The sequence below is a fragment of the Pipra filicauda genome, unplaced genomic scaffold, assembly GCF_003945595.2.
Source record: "Pipra filicauda isolate LSUMZ 115617 unplaced genomic scaffold, ASM394559v2 scaffold251_size2273266_pilon, whole genome shotgun sequence".
Taxonomy (NCBI): domain Eukaryota; kingdom Metazoa; phylum Chordata; class Aves; order Passeriformes; family Pipridae; genus Pipra; species Pipra filicauda.
Window position 1 is genome coordinate 89,271 of NW_024104367.1, and position 17,327 is coordinate 106,597.

The 17,327-nt window shown below is 41.3% G+C and overlaps 1 protein-coding gene across 1 annotated transcript in view; it reads left to right on the plus strand.

The window, feature by feature from the left end:
• Window positions 1-17,327, plus strand: part of TSNARE1 (t-SNARE domain containing 1) — a 264,001-nt gene that overhangs the window by 57,327 nt on the left and 189,347 nt on the right. Inside the window, exon 6 of the mRNA XM_027741611.2 lies at window positions 14,782-14,854. Coding sequence (XP_027597412.2) covers window positions 14,782-14,854 — 73 coding nt within the window. The remainder of the gene's footprint in view (window positions 1-14,781; window positions 14,855-17,327) is intronic.

Here is a 17,327-nt window from a genome sequence, read left to right on the forward strand (position 1 = left end):
CAACCAAAGCAAACAAGTACAATTTATGTTTTGGGGGGTTGCTTATGGAAACTAAAAGTTTATTCTCTTTCTGTTCTGAATTGCCTCCTCATATTATCAACTAAAGAAATGCTGCAGTTGTGAATGAGTGGCAGTAATACCCCACCAGTCCTGCTCCAAGAGGTGAGCAGTGGTTGGTAAGGGTGGTCAGAGAGGTCAATCCATCAGTTTATGCCAAAGAGCCATCAGACAGTGAGATCTTCTTGTCACAAAAACAGTTTGAAGTGTTGGAACTACTTCAGTGGCATCTCAACGTTGTTCACCAAGGCCTGATATGAGTATATTGATATTACTTAGTATTAGTAAAAAGTTAAATATATGTTGCCTCAAGTTGCACCAGGGGAGGTTCAGGTTGGATATTAGGAAAAAAATTCTTCGGTGAAAGAGTGGTCACCAACTGGAACAGGCTCCCAGGGAAGTGGTAGAGTCACCATCCCTGGAAGTGTTCAAAAAATGAATAGATGTGGCACTTCATGATAGGGCTTAGTGGAAATGGTGGTGTTTGATCAAAAGGTTGGACTTGATGATCTTGGAGGTATTTTCCAGCCTTAATGATTCTAGGATTCTGTGTCATACTCTATGACATACCATAATATGAGGTTTGATACCTATAGTACCTAAAATCCTCTGTGATGGAAAGTTATTTATTTCACCAATCTGCCTTGAATAGAAAAAGAAATAAATTAGCTGCAACCTTAGCACTAACCTTCCAAAGTTACATACAGTCTGAAAACACCCAGTTCCTCCACTTCTCATCCCACACCCTTAACTCCATCCAGCTTTCCCAGTGCTTCCCTCCTTGATCCAGAGGCACCTGTGTGTTGCTGGGAATTAGCTGAGCCACCCCCCATTCGAGTCTAGACTCTCACCTGCCTCATTTGCAAATTGAACCAAAATTAAAACAGTCCATTGAAAGCTGATCTGAACTCGGGGAGCACAAGCTGAGCGTGATTGAATATAAATGCTTAGAACCTTGTGATAAACTGGAGAGATGAATCCAAGTTCCTCTAAATTAGCATTTCCTTGGGGAGAGGACGATGCAGGTGGAGCCAAAGCAGGAGAACACATCTCTGCTGGGTGGCTGGTGGGTTTATAAGCACAGGAGTATCTGCTCTGCCAGTGTGGATGTGCTTGATGGTTTCTAAATGCAGCCTTTGGGACAGGGCCTGGTTTTGCTTGGCTGTTGCACACTGCTGTCAGGATTCCCTGCTGCAGATGCTGCTGAAGGGGAGATGCTGCTCTCTGCTTGTTATCTGTTACCATTTAATGACAGAAAGTGTCTTTGTTGCTATTGATACTTTGGTTAAAGCTTATTGAGTTTTACCCTTCCTTTTTGTGGGCAGGGATGTTTAACAGAGCAGGGTTTGCTGAGTTTGTCTTAACACGTGAAGGCTGAGGAAGAGGTGCATGATTTAATCAGTTTAGTGACTGCAATTGATGGGAAGTTTGTGGCTGAAATAGTCTGTCTCTCTCTGATTTCAAGGTGCTGCATTGATTGCATTGAATATTAGACAAGTAGAGTTAAGAGCAATCTTTAAACATCACCAAATCCTTCTCTCTCTCAGCTCTAAGACAGGATCAACAACCCAAATCATTAACTTCTGATATGAGTGTCTTCTGTTGCAGTTTCAGTCCCTGAATTTCTGTCAGATGGGTGGTGAATATGGAGAACAGGTTATTCCCTTCCTATTTGCAACAGTTCCACGTATTAGAAAGGCATTATCATGTGTGTTGTTACCCCCAATCACACCTTTTCTTCATTGAAAAACACACTACATTCTGATTTTCTTATCAGCTTTTTTTTCCTGACACCTTTGATCATTCTCATGGCTTTTCTCTGAACTGTCTCCAGGTGGTCAATCTGGGAATTATTGCTCAAAATTAGGCACAATAATTCATCTCACAAGTGTCCCCGGCATCCCTCAACACTTTCGCTTGTTTGTTTGTTTGCTTTTTGAGGATTTCTGCCCAGGAAGTTGCCTCCTATTCTTTCTGTCTGACTGTAGAACTTTGTATTTTCCTTGTTTGACTTTAGCCGTTTTTTCTTATAGTGTTCCCCCAATTAACAAGATCACTTTGAATTCTAATTTTATCTTCTTACAGGTTCAAGATATTTCTGAGCTTCACTGCAACTTCATATTTATTAATTGTCCTTTCTATTCCATCCCCTGAACCATTACTGAAAAACATTGGTTAATCCTGGATCCAGGAAAAACACAAGAACTTGGGGAATCATAAAATCATGGAATGGTTTGGATTGGAAGGAATCTTCAAGGACCATCTCATTCCAACCCCCCTGCCATGGGCAGGGACACCTTCCACTATCCCAGGTTGTTCAGAGTTCCATCCAAGCTGGCCTTGGACACTTCCAGGGATGGGGAATCCACAGCTTCTCTGGGCAACCTGTGCCAGTCTCTCACTTTTGACAAATGCATAATTTGTTCTGCTTATTCTCCTGCTCTTTTTTGTACAACAGCAAATCATGCATTTGATTATTTTTCCCATCATATTCCCTATGAATTTTCAGTTTACAGTTGTCTCTCCTATTTCTCTAAAACTCTAAAGTTAGTGTTTATGAATCCCAGACAGTTTGAAAATATCTAAACCTTAATCTAAACTCCTCAAGCCCATTCTTGGTTCTCCATTGGCTCTGAAGGAGCAAATTACTGAGCAGAAAAAGTAGGTGTAGCAGACATCAACAGCATTCACCAACTGTGCACTATAAATAACACCTCTTTCCTTTAGAGATTAAAATGACCCAGACTTTGTTCTATCAGAGCATCTTCCCCCTCTGCCAATGACACATAAGCAAAAGGGATGAAGTAAAATGAATCATTAATTGTTTTAATGATATCTTTTGATCAGAGAGTGGGCTGCTTGTTCTTCCCAACTGGTGAAGGAGCCAACTAGGGAAGCTGTGCCGCTGGACCTGCTGGGTAGTTTTAACCAGAAACTGGAAATTTTCAACTGGATAGTAAGTACAGATACTTGGGCAATAAAGTGAACTGTCATCTGGCCTTTAGTGTCTGCCTTAGACGTTGGCACCTTTTATGTGATAGGAAGGTGTGTGAGAAATGAGGGCATTTTGTCCTGCTTTTTCTATTAGAAATTTGGAGGTGATCCAGAAGGGAATAAATGAGGAAGAAGTATTAAGTATAATTTATGAAGAGAGATTACAGGAATTTACCAATTGCAGGCTCAGAAAGTGCAGCAGTGATTAGTTGAGCCATGATGACTGTGTAGAAATACTTGATGTGTAATAGCATTGAAAAAAAAGGGGGAGAATAATTTAAAATATTAAGGGTGAAGGTAGTAACAAATTACCAAGCAGAAACTAAGGACAGATAGAAATAAATTAAATATTAAGACAAAAAAATCCTTGAAGACTGAAATTAATCATTTTGGATATAATGGATATTTTTAAAATAGAAGGTCTCTTGTGTACAGAACGGAGAATAAAACCATTTGAGGGTGTTTTGGAGAGTCAGCTTGCAGGAAGGAGGTGCCAACAATCAACCTTTCTTTTCTAAGCCTTTTAGCTGCAGTTGTAAATAATTGGCCCTCAGATACCTTTACTTAGCATTTGTGCCTTTCAGGTAACCTGCATTATTGACTGAAAATACGTAAGAAAAGTGTCAACAGAATATTCTGCATCCCACAGAGCCAAAATCTGGAAGAGTGTGCAAAGACCATGGCATTTAGTTTTGAAATGAACAGGGAAATAGGGGGCAGAGAGGTTTTTTGACTCATATGGAGCAAGTATCTTCTCCTTGCCCAGTTTGCACCCTTGAGGAGACCATGAACCTTGGGTAGACCTTGGATGTGTAGTTCCTCATGGAGCTGCTGGTATCTGGAGTCCCTGATGTCCTGGACAGCCACATCTTATGTTTTGGCTGTGCCACTTCAGTGAGGAAAGAGGACAAGATCCCTGCTCTTGTGAGGTCCCACCTGGAGCATCCAGCTCTGGGACCCCCAACACGAGAGAGATCTTGACCTGTTGAAATGAGTCCAGAGGAGGCCAATAAGTTGATCAGAGGGCTGGAGCACCTCTGCTATGGAGACAGGCTGGGAGAGCTGGGACTATTCAGCCTGGAGAAGAAAAGGCTTCAGGGAGAATTTTTAGCACCTTCCAGTACCTAAAAGACAGCTGGAGAGGGACTTTTCACAAGGGCATGGAGTGATAGGACAAAGGGGAATGGCCTTAAGGTGCATGAGGGTAGGTTTAGTTTGGATATTAAGAGGCAATCCTTACTATAAGGATGGTGAGGCACTGGAACAGGTTGTCCAGAGAAGTTGTGGGTGCTCCATCCCTGGAGGTGTTCAAGAGCAGGCTGGACTGGGCTCTGATTAATCTGGTCTAGTGGAGGGTATTCCTTCCCATGGCAAGAGGTTGGAACTAGCTGGTCTTTTAAGGTCCCTTCCAACCCAAACCATTCCGTGATTTCATGATTCCAACTTTCAGTGACCTCTTTAAGAGGTTACAACTTCCTCTCTGCGCCAAATCCATGGACTCCATTTGTAGTAAGGACTGATTTCTCTCCAAACTCTGGACAGGACACAGTAGTTTCAGCTATTTCCAAACAGAGAATTGGCAGCACAGCAGAGAATTGTGAAAAGATGCTGCATATTCCCCTTGTCCCTTTGTCTTTCTCCTTTCAGTTGGAGTTAGATGTTCTTTTTTAATTTGTCAAGAATAAATAGTGCACCTAAATGAATCACTCAGCTGATAGCTGCAGATCAGACTCTGCAATCAGTATTTTATTTAAGTAAAATAATTGAGTGGCAATGGATAATACATGACAGCTTAAGATTGCTCTAATTGCTTGGTTTCCCAGAACACTCCTAAAAAAGAAAATTAATTCCTCCATTGTATTTTTTTTCTGGCTGCATGACCCTCATGGAAATAAATCCAGAGTGAAGAATTAGTAGTGCTGCAAACAAAGTGCGAAAAGTGTTGAAGTTTTTGTCATAATCTTTGCCCGGTTTCTATTTTGGAAGATAACACACCACCTGCAATAAACTGCCTTTCCTGGGGCTGGTATCAGTCAGGGTGATAGATTATAACTACTTCCCTCACTTCTCCTATTAGTTCATACATTGCAGCCTGGGGCAGGAAGCAGGAGATGTTAAAGGAAAAGTCAGGGTGTAAGATACTGAGTTTGGAGTTTGCTTATGGATTTTCATATCTTTGCTGACTTAACACTCAGGAGATCTTTTTCTCCTGAGCATCTACAAAAAGAGTGTAGCTGTAAATATTAAATGCATTTTATTTTCTTATTTCAAAAAGACTAAGTGTCCCCAACAAGCATTTCTATTGCATATAAAAAATAATAACTTTTTTTTTCATAGTTTGCTGTAAGAACTTGTATATCTTACTTTTTGCTGCTGTAGAGACCAATGGCTCATTGGAGCTGTTGGAGAGGAAGATAAATGTGCAGTACAGACTAATAGTTCCTGTTGGACAGGTACCTAGCACGTGAAACACTCCATGACAATTGCACCTTATCAGTGGGTTTGTTGCCCAGCTCTTGCAGAAAGAATTGAGGGACCTGTTGCTTATAAAAGTTTTATCTTGGACAATTCTCTGTTTGCTATGGCTGTTACTTTTAACTTTTGTGTTTTATTTAATTTTTGTTGTCAGGGTGTCAGGCCAGCAAGTTTCACAAACACTAAGCTACAACCTATATTATAGATACAAATGGATATTCTCTGATGGGAGAATCTTCATCTTCACTGAGTATTTTTATTTCTGGTCTATAAAGGCCACAATGTCAGGCATTTCATTATCTCTATATTTATTCACTTTGGGTTTTTCATGCAATTATTTTTGTGCCATTTGATTTCCCTATAAACATAGGTGAGTTAACTCAGAATGGACTCCTTAATTCAACTTCAGAAAGCTGGGATAGGTGAGTTGGCAAAAAAGTCCCACAAAAATCTTTCCAGCGTAACAGAAAACAGAAGCAATATTTCTGGTCCGTGAGTCTCTTTCATATCCAGCCCAAGGGTTTGTTGGAAGCACAAGGATATTAATCTTCCTTTAGTGATGAAGTAAAAACTTGGTTGTAGGAGAGCAAAAGGTTGGATCTGTAGTGTGAGTTCAGATACTTTCTTTTGCAACCTTGAAAAAATAAATCATAGAGTCACAGAATGTTTTTGCTTGGAAGAGACCTTAAAGATCACCTGGTTCCAAAATCCCTGCCATGGATCAGGTTGCTCAGGGTTATTTCTTACAAATATGCATTAGAACATCCCAGAGACTGTGAGCAAAGTACAGGAACGTCAGACATTGAGTGAAGAGAAATAAAATTGGGGCATGTCCCATTTTGGAGAGCAGAGCTGATGTTCACTGGGCTGAGTAATGAAATCACTTCCCTCTTTATTAACTTAGATTAAATGTTAGGAATAATCCACTTAGTTGTGGATGATCCACTTAGTTTGTGGATCTTCATCTTTTGCTCTTTGTGGACTTTATGAGTGTCTGTTGGAAGAGGAGAGAGGTGGGGATGTAGGAAGGGCAGTGCACTGCAAAATACATGAATGAACGTGCTCTCCTCCCTCGTGGATGATTTCTGAAACATATCTTTGTCTGCTATGTCCCTTGGCTTTGTAGCACAGTTCCTTTGTTCCTCATACCCCTCTGACTCTTCCTCACTCGTGTGAAACCCCACCTGCAGTGCTGCTTCCAGCTCTGGGGTCCTCAGCACAGGAAGGACATAAAAAATTTCAGAGGAGGATCACAAAGATGATTAGAAGGATAGAGCACCTCTCCTGTGAAGAAAGACTGAGACAATTGGGATTGTTCAGCCTGGAGAAAAGAAGGCTCTGGAGTGACCTTATTGCAAATTTTCAGTACCTGATGGAAGTTGCAAGAAAGATGGAGAGGGATTTTTTACATGGACATGAAGTGATAAGACACAGTGAAGTGGCTTCAAATTGAAAGAATGTAGGTTTAGATGGGATATTAGGAAGAAATTCTTCCCTGTGAGGGTGGGGAGGCCCTGGCACAGGTTGCCCAGAGAAACTGTGGCTGCCCCATCCCTGGAAGTGTCCAAGACCAGGTTGGACAGGGCTTGGAGCAACCTGGGCTAGTGGAAGGTGTCCCTGCCCATGGCAAGTTGGTTGGAAAAAGATGTTTTTAAGGGTTCTTCCCATCCCAAACCATTCTTATGACTATGATACAAGTGTTTCCTCTCAGATTTCTCAGAGCCATTCCTGCTCTTGCTCTTCCTGTTATCAAACTCTCACAGCATTAACTTGAAGGCAAAATGCAATCAATGTATCTTTTTTTTTTTCTTGTTAAAGCTAATCAAGGCAAACAAATTTTTATTTTATTTTATTTTTTGTTTCCTTGCCTGTTATCAGAACATATCAGTGTTTGTGCTTATCTTACACCAGGGTGTTTAACCAGGAGAAAGAAGCCTGAGATTTAAGGTCTGTTTTCTCCTGCTGTAGACAGAAATAGGCTGTGTTTATATCTCTGCAATCTGCTAAGCCTCCAATACTCATTTAACACCTGGTGTATATTGGGGGCAAGCGAGATCTTAAATTATTATTAATATATCTATAGATACAATTACCATTTATACAGGTGGGTGTGTTTGTGATACACTGGAATACATGGATATATGTGCCTGTATAAATACTCACATGTACATACAAACTGCTAAATTTAAATGAAATTTCGGGTGTTAATTAATTTGAAGATCAAAATCAAAGTTTGTAACAGGAATGTTTTCTGTGATCTTTGATACTTTATCACATTTCCCAAATGTAAAGTGAGGATACCTACTTAAAAGCAGAACTACTGATGACCTTCTTCATTAACACATCTCCTATTTCCAGATCCAAAGGGTTTTAAAAAAGGGCAAGCTACCTCTTCCTATCATTTACATTATTATATTTCCCTTAGACCACAAGTCAGTTCTGACCTTCAGCACAGGCTTGGGGGTGATAATGCTCTCCTGAAAGAAAATACCTGCCTTGAACAATCTTCAATCAGTATAAAATCAAACTGAGAGATGTGAAGCACATGAGAGACAGGGGTAGCAATGCCAGTGTGATCCAGGTGTATGGCTGTGAAGCTTCAGGGAATGAGTGTAGATCAAAAGGGGGCTAAAAGACACTAACACAGCTCACAGTAACCTGCTCCCCATGTGTCACACACATTTTAGGAAGTATTGGAGATAATGACGCCTATCACTGAAATTTGCTGTCCAGACAGGATTTAAAATGAGGTTTGATGACTAAGAGGAGAAGAGCTTTCCAAGGGAACTGCCCATCATGCTCAGATTGCTGCTGGTGGGAAGACACACTGGGGGTGGCAGAGAAGGTGGGTTGGAAGGTGGTAGAGAAGGCGAATCTTGTCTCCAGCTCTTTCAGGTGAGATCGTTAAAACAAATAGTAACCACAGCAGGTGGGTGCCAGGAAGGAGCTGTGACCCCGTGGAGAACCTGAGCTGGAGCGGGCTCCTGGCAGGACCTGTGGCCCCATGGAAAGAGGAGCCCACACTGGAGCAGGTTTACTTCCAGGACTTCTGACCCCATGGGGGACCAAGGCTGGAGCAACCTGTTCCTGAAGGAATGCACCCTGTGGGAGGGACCCACATTGGAGCAGTTCATGAAGAACTGCAGCCCATGGGAAGAACCCAGGTTAGAGAAGTCTGGGGAGGACTGTCTGCTGTGAGAGGGACCCCACAATGGAGCTGGGGAAGAGTGTGAGGAGCCCTAGCCCTGAGAAGGAAGGAGCAGGAGACACAACATGTGATGAACTGGCTGCAGCCCCCATTCCCTGTCCCCCCTGCACCATGCTGGGGGAGGAAACTGGGAGTAAAGTCAAGTCCTGGAAGAAGGGAGGAGTGGATGAAAGGTGGTTTTAAGATTTTGGTTTATTTCTCATTACTCTGCTCTTATTTGCTTGGTAATAAATTAATCTAATTTCCCCAAGTGCAGTCTGTTCTGCCTGTGATGGTAATTGATGAGTGATCTCTCTGTGTCCTTATATCAACCCACAAACCTTTCATTATATTTTCTTTCCTTTCCATGTCTAGCTGGGGAGGGGGGTGACAGAGCAGCTTTGGTAGGCACCTGACATTCAGCCAAGGTCAACCCAGCACAGACAGAATGAATATTACTGACTGGCTGGTTGCAAGATCTCTCTTTGTTCATCCCACCCTCTGCAGTGGCCTCAGCTCTCTCTGATGACCTCGGGGCATCTCACCTTCCACAACCTCTCCATTTGGCTTTTGGGGGACAGGAACACCCTTCATGAGCTGGTGTCCCCAGGTAGATGCTGGACTGGCATTCCAAAGCTTGGCATAACTATTTTAATTATACAGAGCAGTGCTGCACTCCCTGAGATGACACAGACCTCTAAGACAGCAAAACAGAGAGGAGGCTCACACAAGCGAGCAAGAGGGAGAGAGAAACTCCACATACTGGCTGTTGTTGAGTCCCAGAGGAGACCTAACTCAGTCTGTAATTGCTGTTCTGGATAGCTTCTGCCCTCAGAACAATTTTCTGCTGGTCTGTTGTTGCTTAGGCTGAATCAGGTTGATTTATAGAATGTCATTTTTTTCTCCCCAGCCATAGACAAGAGAAAAATATTTGTTGAAAGGCTGTTGCAGCAAGATTTAGTTTCTGCCCATCTCGCATCAGAAGCTTGCTCAGGTTTTATATTATTTTTTTTTTCCCTTTCCGTTCTCTCAGAAAAGAACGAGGACAGAAAAACACCGTGGTTTGATTATTATTTCCGTGTCCACACATGGTGGACCACAGGGTAGGAGACACCTCAAGGGGATTGCAGATGGGACAACACACAAGGAGCATCTCAGCATCTCTTTGGTAAAACATGACAGACACTACAAAGGGTTGTTGGTTTGCTTTTCTTGTTTCTTTTTTTTTTTTCTCCCCAAAGATAACAAGCACCAGGGTTTTGTTTTGCTTTATTTTGTTTTGAAGTGCACCCTTATGGAGAAATGCACACATGGATGTTATATTACATCTTTCAGAATCCCCTCCAGGTTGATTTTACAACTCTCCTGGATGCTTGTTGCAGAGCAGAAGATGGGGCAGAACAAAACCTCATTGTAGAATTCAGCATCTCCTGAATATGGAGTCAGCAATTAATTTACATGCTGCTTTACAGTCCTTTAAAAAAAAAAAAAAAAAGGATGGCTGGTTTGTGAGTAAACACAAAAGCACACGTGCTAAATAGGATAGACCACTGATACTTTTGATCCCATTTTTATACAAACCTAAGGCAAACATTCCTGGAAATAAATGTGACTCTTCCCTTGAGGACCTGAGCTGACACTGATAAAGGAGTCTGGGATGTGGCTACATGTGAGAGAGGAATTATTGACAACACAGGCTTACTCTGTCCCCTTTTTGAGGAGAACAAGTTCCCCTCTCTGGTTTATTTAATACCATTCCCATGGCTGGAATACAGAAGTGTCCTTAGGACATCATTAAGGTCAGGGTTATGTTAAAAGTTTTCAGTGTGCATAAATCTTCACCCCACAAAGCAGGAGAGTAGAAGAGAGAGGAGGTTTACTTATTTGCTGTCTTGGTAAATGCTCAAGTAATGTTCATTCCATGGGGAAATGGGCTGCTGGGATTTATTATATGGTTGTTCCCTCATTGGTGATAGTTTTATAACCCAACTTGCTCACAGATTATTTTCAAAAATATAGAAATTATGGTCTTGTTAAAGTAAAAAATGGGAAATTGAAATTCTAGTTTGTCTGCAAAATCATATTTCCAACCCTTTTTCTGCCTGAGTTGGAAATTCAGAACTTTTTCCAAAATATCTGTATTTTGCAGTGACATTATTCACTTACTGAGTCAGGTTAAATGACTCAAATACTCCTGCCATTTTAACAGTATTTTCTGCTAAGAAGTTTTCAAACTAACTTTGCATAGTGAGAGTTGATCCCCCAGATCTTTAGGGCCCCAAACTCTTTCATTTCTCTGGTTTTCTCACCTGGCACTTCAGCTACTGCCATTTCATTTTACTGTTGACTAGTTTAATTCTTTTTGTTCCAGCATGGATGTCATTTAATCCTGTCTAATCCGAACAATGGATTTCTCCTTTTGAAAAAAAAAATAATTAAAAAAAACAAAAATCGTTTAAAAAAAAAAAAGGAGAAGAAAAGAGGATTTAGATGAAAGAGTTTAAATCTGTCTCCCTCTTGCTGCAGAATTTAGTGAATGACTTGGTGCCAGGTTGGTGTTAATTAAAACCCAAGAAGCCCCAGCATGGTGAGCTGGCAGCATTTTTGGGATGGTCCTGGCTGTTGTACTCCTGGTTTCTGTGGAGTGAAAGAGATTTATGAGGAGCTGTATTTCCCTGTGGATTCTGCAGAGTGTGTGCAAACATGGGAAACCAAAGGGAATCTGATTTTACTAAACAAACTCTCATGCCTGGCAAGTTCAGAGCTACTTGGGGATGGAGCCAACCTGGCACGAAGGAGCAGGAGTGTAGCTCCAAGGGATATTCCGTTCTGGAAGGTCTTTATGTCTGGGTATTTTTCTTTCTTCTATTTGTCCTTTTGTTTTGCTTACACGTATCAGGGACTCTGAAACTTCGCCTTGCCAGGTTAAATTATTCAGCAGATTCTTTGCTTCAGGTCAGGTTGCTTTGTGCTCTGTGCCTTATAACTCACTCCTGTTTGGTTTTCCTTAAGTACAGGAGTCACAGTTTTTCCTTCCTAAGCACTCAGCGCTGGCTCTAACTAATATATATTTGCTAAACAATAATTTTAAGTGTTGTTACAATGTTATGAGAAGGATCTGTCCGAGCAGCAGCAGATGGCTGGTTCATTCCAAGCACCTGAATATAAATGGCAAAGCTGAACCAGCACTGAATTTCCTTTCTCATTCTTCCCTTCTTCCCATAATATCTGGGCATCAGAACACAAGCAGCCCAACTCCTTATGGTTAAATTAGTTGAGAAGAACCTTATAGGAAATCAATGTATCATCTGATCTGTCTTAGACTGAATTTCCCTCTTGTTTTATTCCAGTGGAGATACTTGAGGTGGGTGGGGGGTGTATATAATTCAATATATTGCAATAAAATCTATATAACCAAATTTATGTGCTAAAACATGTTCAGGAGTTTTAAGCCACATTCACTTAAAGTGCTCGAAAAAAAAGCAGAACAAAATAAAACAGGCTGAAGTGTAGAGAGAATTGTGTTTATATTGCAAGGAACAGAAACCAAAATCTGATGTCAGTGGCAATTTAACCAAAAGAGACAAATGAGGCTTTTTTAGTATTGTTATTTGTTTGTTTAATTTTTCCTTAATCATCTTTTGCTAAGTGGTTAAATGAGAGCAGAACAACACATTAAAGTTAATTCTCAGCTCTTAACATTTTGCTAAACTTCAGCTTTCTCCTTTGAAAGATTTTTGCAAAAAGCTCAGAAAACTTCCCCACCCCAAAAAAATCACAACTAATTTCTCCTCGTTTCCTGGCAGTGATTTACTACCACAGCGCTCAAGTACAATCTCAAGTTACTTAAACTTCATTGTTTTTCAAAATATTCTGCAGTATTTACAAGTTAGGAATAACACCATCCATAATTAGAGCTTCATTGTGCTTGACAAGTGAAGGAATGAAGTGCATTTTGTGATGCATTACTCAGTCTTTGATTGTTGGTTTGTTTTTTTCTTTCTTTCTTGTGATTTCCCAGCTTTTTAAACCTTTTGGGTTTTTTTTTCTATCTCTTCAGTTATTCAACAGTTTGGTATATTTTAGAATTCACAGTATGGCTCCCAGGCTTCATTGCAAATTGATGCAATTCTGTGATTAAATGTTATGCCAATTATATTCTCACAGCAAACTTCAGTAGAAGGACTTGGGTTCATTTTGCACCATTTTCTAGATTTGCCAGTAAGCAAAATGAGTTTTTTGAAAGTGGGGTGGAAGCAACCAGGCCCTTTGGCATGATCGTGGAATCACAGGACGGGTGAGGTTGGAAGGGACCACAGTGAGTCATCTGGTCCAACCTCCTTGCTCAAGAAAGGAGCACATGGCACAGGATTGTGTCCAGCTGGTTCTGAGATATCTTCAATGAAGGACACTCCACACATTCTCTGGGCAACCTGCACAGTAAAGAAATTCTTCCTCATGTTCGGGTAGAACTTCCTGGGCATCAGATCCTGCCCATTCCTCGTGTCCCATTGCTGGACCCCTCCGAGCAGAACCTGGTCCATCCTCTGCCCCCTCCCTGCACACATGGACAGACATGGGTGAGGTCCCCTCTCAGTGTCTCCTCTTGAGGCTGAACAGCCCCAACTCCCTCAGCCTTTCCTCATAAGAGAGATGTTCCATCCCTTCATCATCTTTGTAGCCTCTACTGGACCTGTTCCAGGAGCTCCATGTCTCTCTTGTCCTTAGGAGCCCAGAGCTGGACACAGCTCTCCAGATGTGACTCACCAGGGCTGAGTGGAGTGGCAGAATCACCTCCCTGACCTGCTGGTGATGCTCTTCTGAATGCATCCCAGGATACCATTGGCCTTCTTGTCCTCCAGGACACACTGCTGGTCATGGACAGCTTGTTGTCCACCAGAACCAACAGGTCCTTCTCCACGGAGCTGCTCCAACATCTCCAGCCGGGTGGACTTGAGTTGCAACAGGACCCAAACAGATAAATGAATTACTGTGCAATTGGTGTCAGGAGAAGCAGATTCTTAGGAAATGTCTTCAATGCTTCAGAAAGGATCCAGGGCTGGATTGCCCACTACAAGGGTGACATGGACACACTGTTTGCCAGGCAGTGGAGTCTCCATCCTTGGAAACAGCCAAAACCAAGTGAACATGGTCCTGAGCAACCTGCTTTAATTGTCTGCTCTGAGAAGGAGTGTTGGACTAAATGATTTCCAGAGGTTCCTGCCAATTTTAATGTTTCTGTGATTCTCTAATTTGTACAGCTTAAAAAAAAAAAATACATCCTCTTTGAGTGTCTGTTTTTCTGCTCTGGTAATGTTGCCGTGCTGCTAGTGCATTTAGCAGTGTCTTTATTATTATGTCTGTTATTGCTAAATTAATTCTTTTTATAAGAGACAGTGTCGTATGAAGTCAACATATGCTCACATTTGCTCTTTTATATGATAAGTGTTCGGAAATGAAGGAAACAAACTCATGGGCAATTTGCTGTGTTTTCACTGAGAAAATGTCAGTGCTGAACCCAGTTACTCCCTTTTTTTTTTTTTTTTGCTACTTGAAAACATATAAATGAATCTGTTCATCAAACAGCTCTTTCTTTGTTGCCTCACCAATGAGATTTCAAACTCAGTGAGTTTTTGATGGTATCTCCATCAGTTTATGAATAGCATCTTATCAGATGGATGCTGTGCTGAAACGTGGCCTTTTCCTGTGTAAGAATCCACACTCTGGGATGAGTGGCTCTTTTTTAGAAAGGGAAGTGTTTGCTGCTGTTGTTTTTATTGTTGTTTTTCCTTAGTCCTCCACAATTCTGAAAAACAGCCATAAAATCTGATCATTCTACTTGTTTCCTTCACAAAGCTGGAGTCAGCTGGTTGACTTGGATCCAGCAAACCATGGCTCTAAGGGACTCTTTTATTGACTGTGGGAGCATTATAACTTTCTCTTTTACTTCCACACGGATAAAGATTTCTGGGTTTGTGTTTTTCTTTGCAGAACTGGACTGTGGAATGTGCCTGTTATGCTTGGATATTCCCCATTCCTTGTTAATACTGGACTTTCTGTCTTTTCAGAGTGACATGTTGGATGTGAACCAGATCATTAAAGACCTGGCCTCCATGGTGCATGAGCAAGGAGATGCAATAGGTAGGTGTCACATTTAAATTATGGGCTTTATTACCCTCTTCCACCACTCCAGTGTGATATTGTCCCTCATGAACAGCTCTTTGTTGATGCTGTGATTATTTTCCCTGGGGTTTGGGGCATTTTGTACATCCAGAGATGTTTTGATGTGACAAACTGCCCTGTGCAATAGGGTTCTTGTGTTAAGGATAATTTGCTGGTATATTTAGTATAAAATACAATTCACAGGGAGATGAATCTGTTCCTTTTTTTGACTGTAAAAAGGAAGCTGAAGAATATATGACATTAACTGGAAAGGGATCCAATTCTTCCTTTCTACCTGGAACTGTAATTAAAAAGCAATAGTAGTAGCAATTATTGTTATGATTATTGATGATGGTAGAGAAAATTAAGCAGCTTGATTTTCCCAAATAGAATTTTCATTCCACGTTGCAGGGTGTGTCTAATTAAATCTACAGAAACCTGGCACCATGATGTGCTCATATGCATAGTCTGAAGTGGCTGCCCATTAGTTGCCCTCCTCAAGGAGAAAACTGGGAAAAGAAAAGAGAGGAACCCCTGGTATTATCTTTAAGAGCAGACCATCACTGACAGCCACCAGTTTTTGTGAATAGAGAGATAAGAAACAGTGGATCAACTCCCTCTGACCTTTGTCACTGCTCTCTTCTGATTAACTTAACAAAAATCAGACTTTATTTCTTTTTTTGTGTATGTGCTTCTGAAGCAACTGCCTCCTTCTAAATTTGAGAGCTAATAGTCCTAAAGGCTGGTTGAGGGACCTAAAGTCCAGAGCAGCAAGATTTGTGGGGATATTTCTAACCTGCAGCGTTCAGCTGAAGTTCTCTCTGACGCTCCTGGGAGCAGGATCAAGTCCTTAGACAGCCATATGTAGATCATAAAAGAAACTCTTCTCTGCTGTTTATTAATCACTCTGGATTTTTTTGCCAAACCCATACCTTTGCAAGTCTACATTAGCATAAGATATTTTCTTTCACACTGAAATGAGGTAGTTACACCCTTCTGAGAAATTCAGTTTACAGGGACAGGGAAAAAAAAATCAAAATTATATTTAAAACTCTTTTTATTTTTTTTTTTTTATTTTAATGCTACTTTGAAAGCTTATTTTTGTACATGGATAACTTTGGAGCCTGATTCATCTCTAAAAGCACATCAGATGCTAATGCCCTGAGGGACATGACAACATACATCAGCTAGCTTCAAGATCCTCATAACTCCTTTTCTTGAGGCAATATTTATTATTTTAAGATGTTACCCATGCATAGAAGCCACCCCAGTACTAACTTTCCTGTGAGAAGTCGTTAGACTAAGTAGGACATTTTGTCTTTGAGACAGCATAAGGTTTTTGTTGCTCTTCTCTTGTTGTTCTTCTCCTTCTTACACTGCAGCAGATTTTTAATGGTTTCTTTAGGACTATCTTTTAATCCTGACAGCCAGTCAGGGCATCTTCCCAACCAGTTGCTGAAGGGTCCCACTGTTTATCTTTTGACATTCAAATTACACAAAAGTGAGATTAAGAATCAGGAGGCAAAGGGAGTTGAAACCCCCCCAGTGAAAATTCAGTGATGACAAGAGACAATTATTTTGTCACTTGGTTCATTTTTTAATGCATCCATCTTACATGCATGCAATGAAAGCTCTTTGTGCTTGTTTAGAAAACACGGGGAAGATACAGAACCAGGGAATATGGGACGTGCATCTCAGCAAAATGCTCCCAGGGCTGTGGAGCAAACCCTGCCTGGGTTCACCTGAGCAGGGGAGAGTTGTGGGAAGAGCTTGTCTAGTCTGTGCATGGCACAGGCAGAGCAATCCATGCTTCTCACAGAAACATAAAAGGAGTTTTTCCAGCATATGGACCATTTCCTTAATGAACACATTGATGAAACTCCCTTGGGGAGAGAGCAATTTCTGCCATGCAAGGAAGAAATAGAATGCAGACTCGGGGAACCACATCTCTGTTATTTTATGTCTTCAGCAAATAAACTCTGTCCCTGTGTTCCTGGTCATGGCATCTCTTTGCTACACATATTTAGTTAAGCTTTACCATATCAGTGAGTCCAAACCCTCAAAGCCAAAACAAGTTGGTGGATTGGGTTACCTATGAGAAAACAGAGTCCTTCCAACACAATCTGACAGGAGTTCTTGGCAAAAACATCCCTGTGCAGCTTCATCACACAAGATGCTGATGAGGGGAAAGGGTGCAAGGAGGAGGACAATAATGGGTGAAATCAATAATTGGCTGTAAATTGGTGTTGGTTACATGGGTTTTGTTTCCATGGGACCCTGTTTAGGGATTAGCAGCTGCTTGGGAGAGATGGGATCCACCTCATAATGAGGACATTAAACTAGTAATGATGGGGGAGGGAGGGGTGACCAGCAGACAGGATTGCTGGAAAAAGGACATGGGGTGGTGTGGCAGGAAGGGTTCACAAAGTCATCAAAATGGGATTGTGGGCAT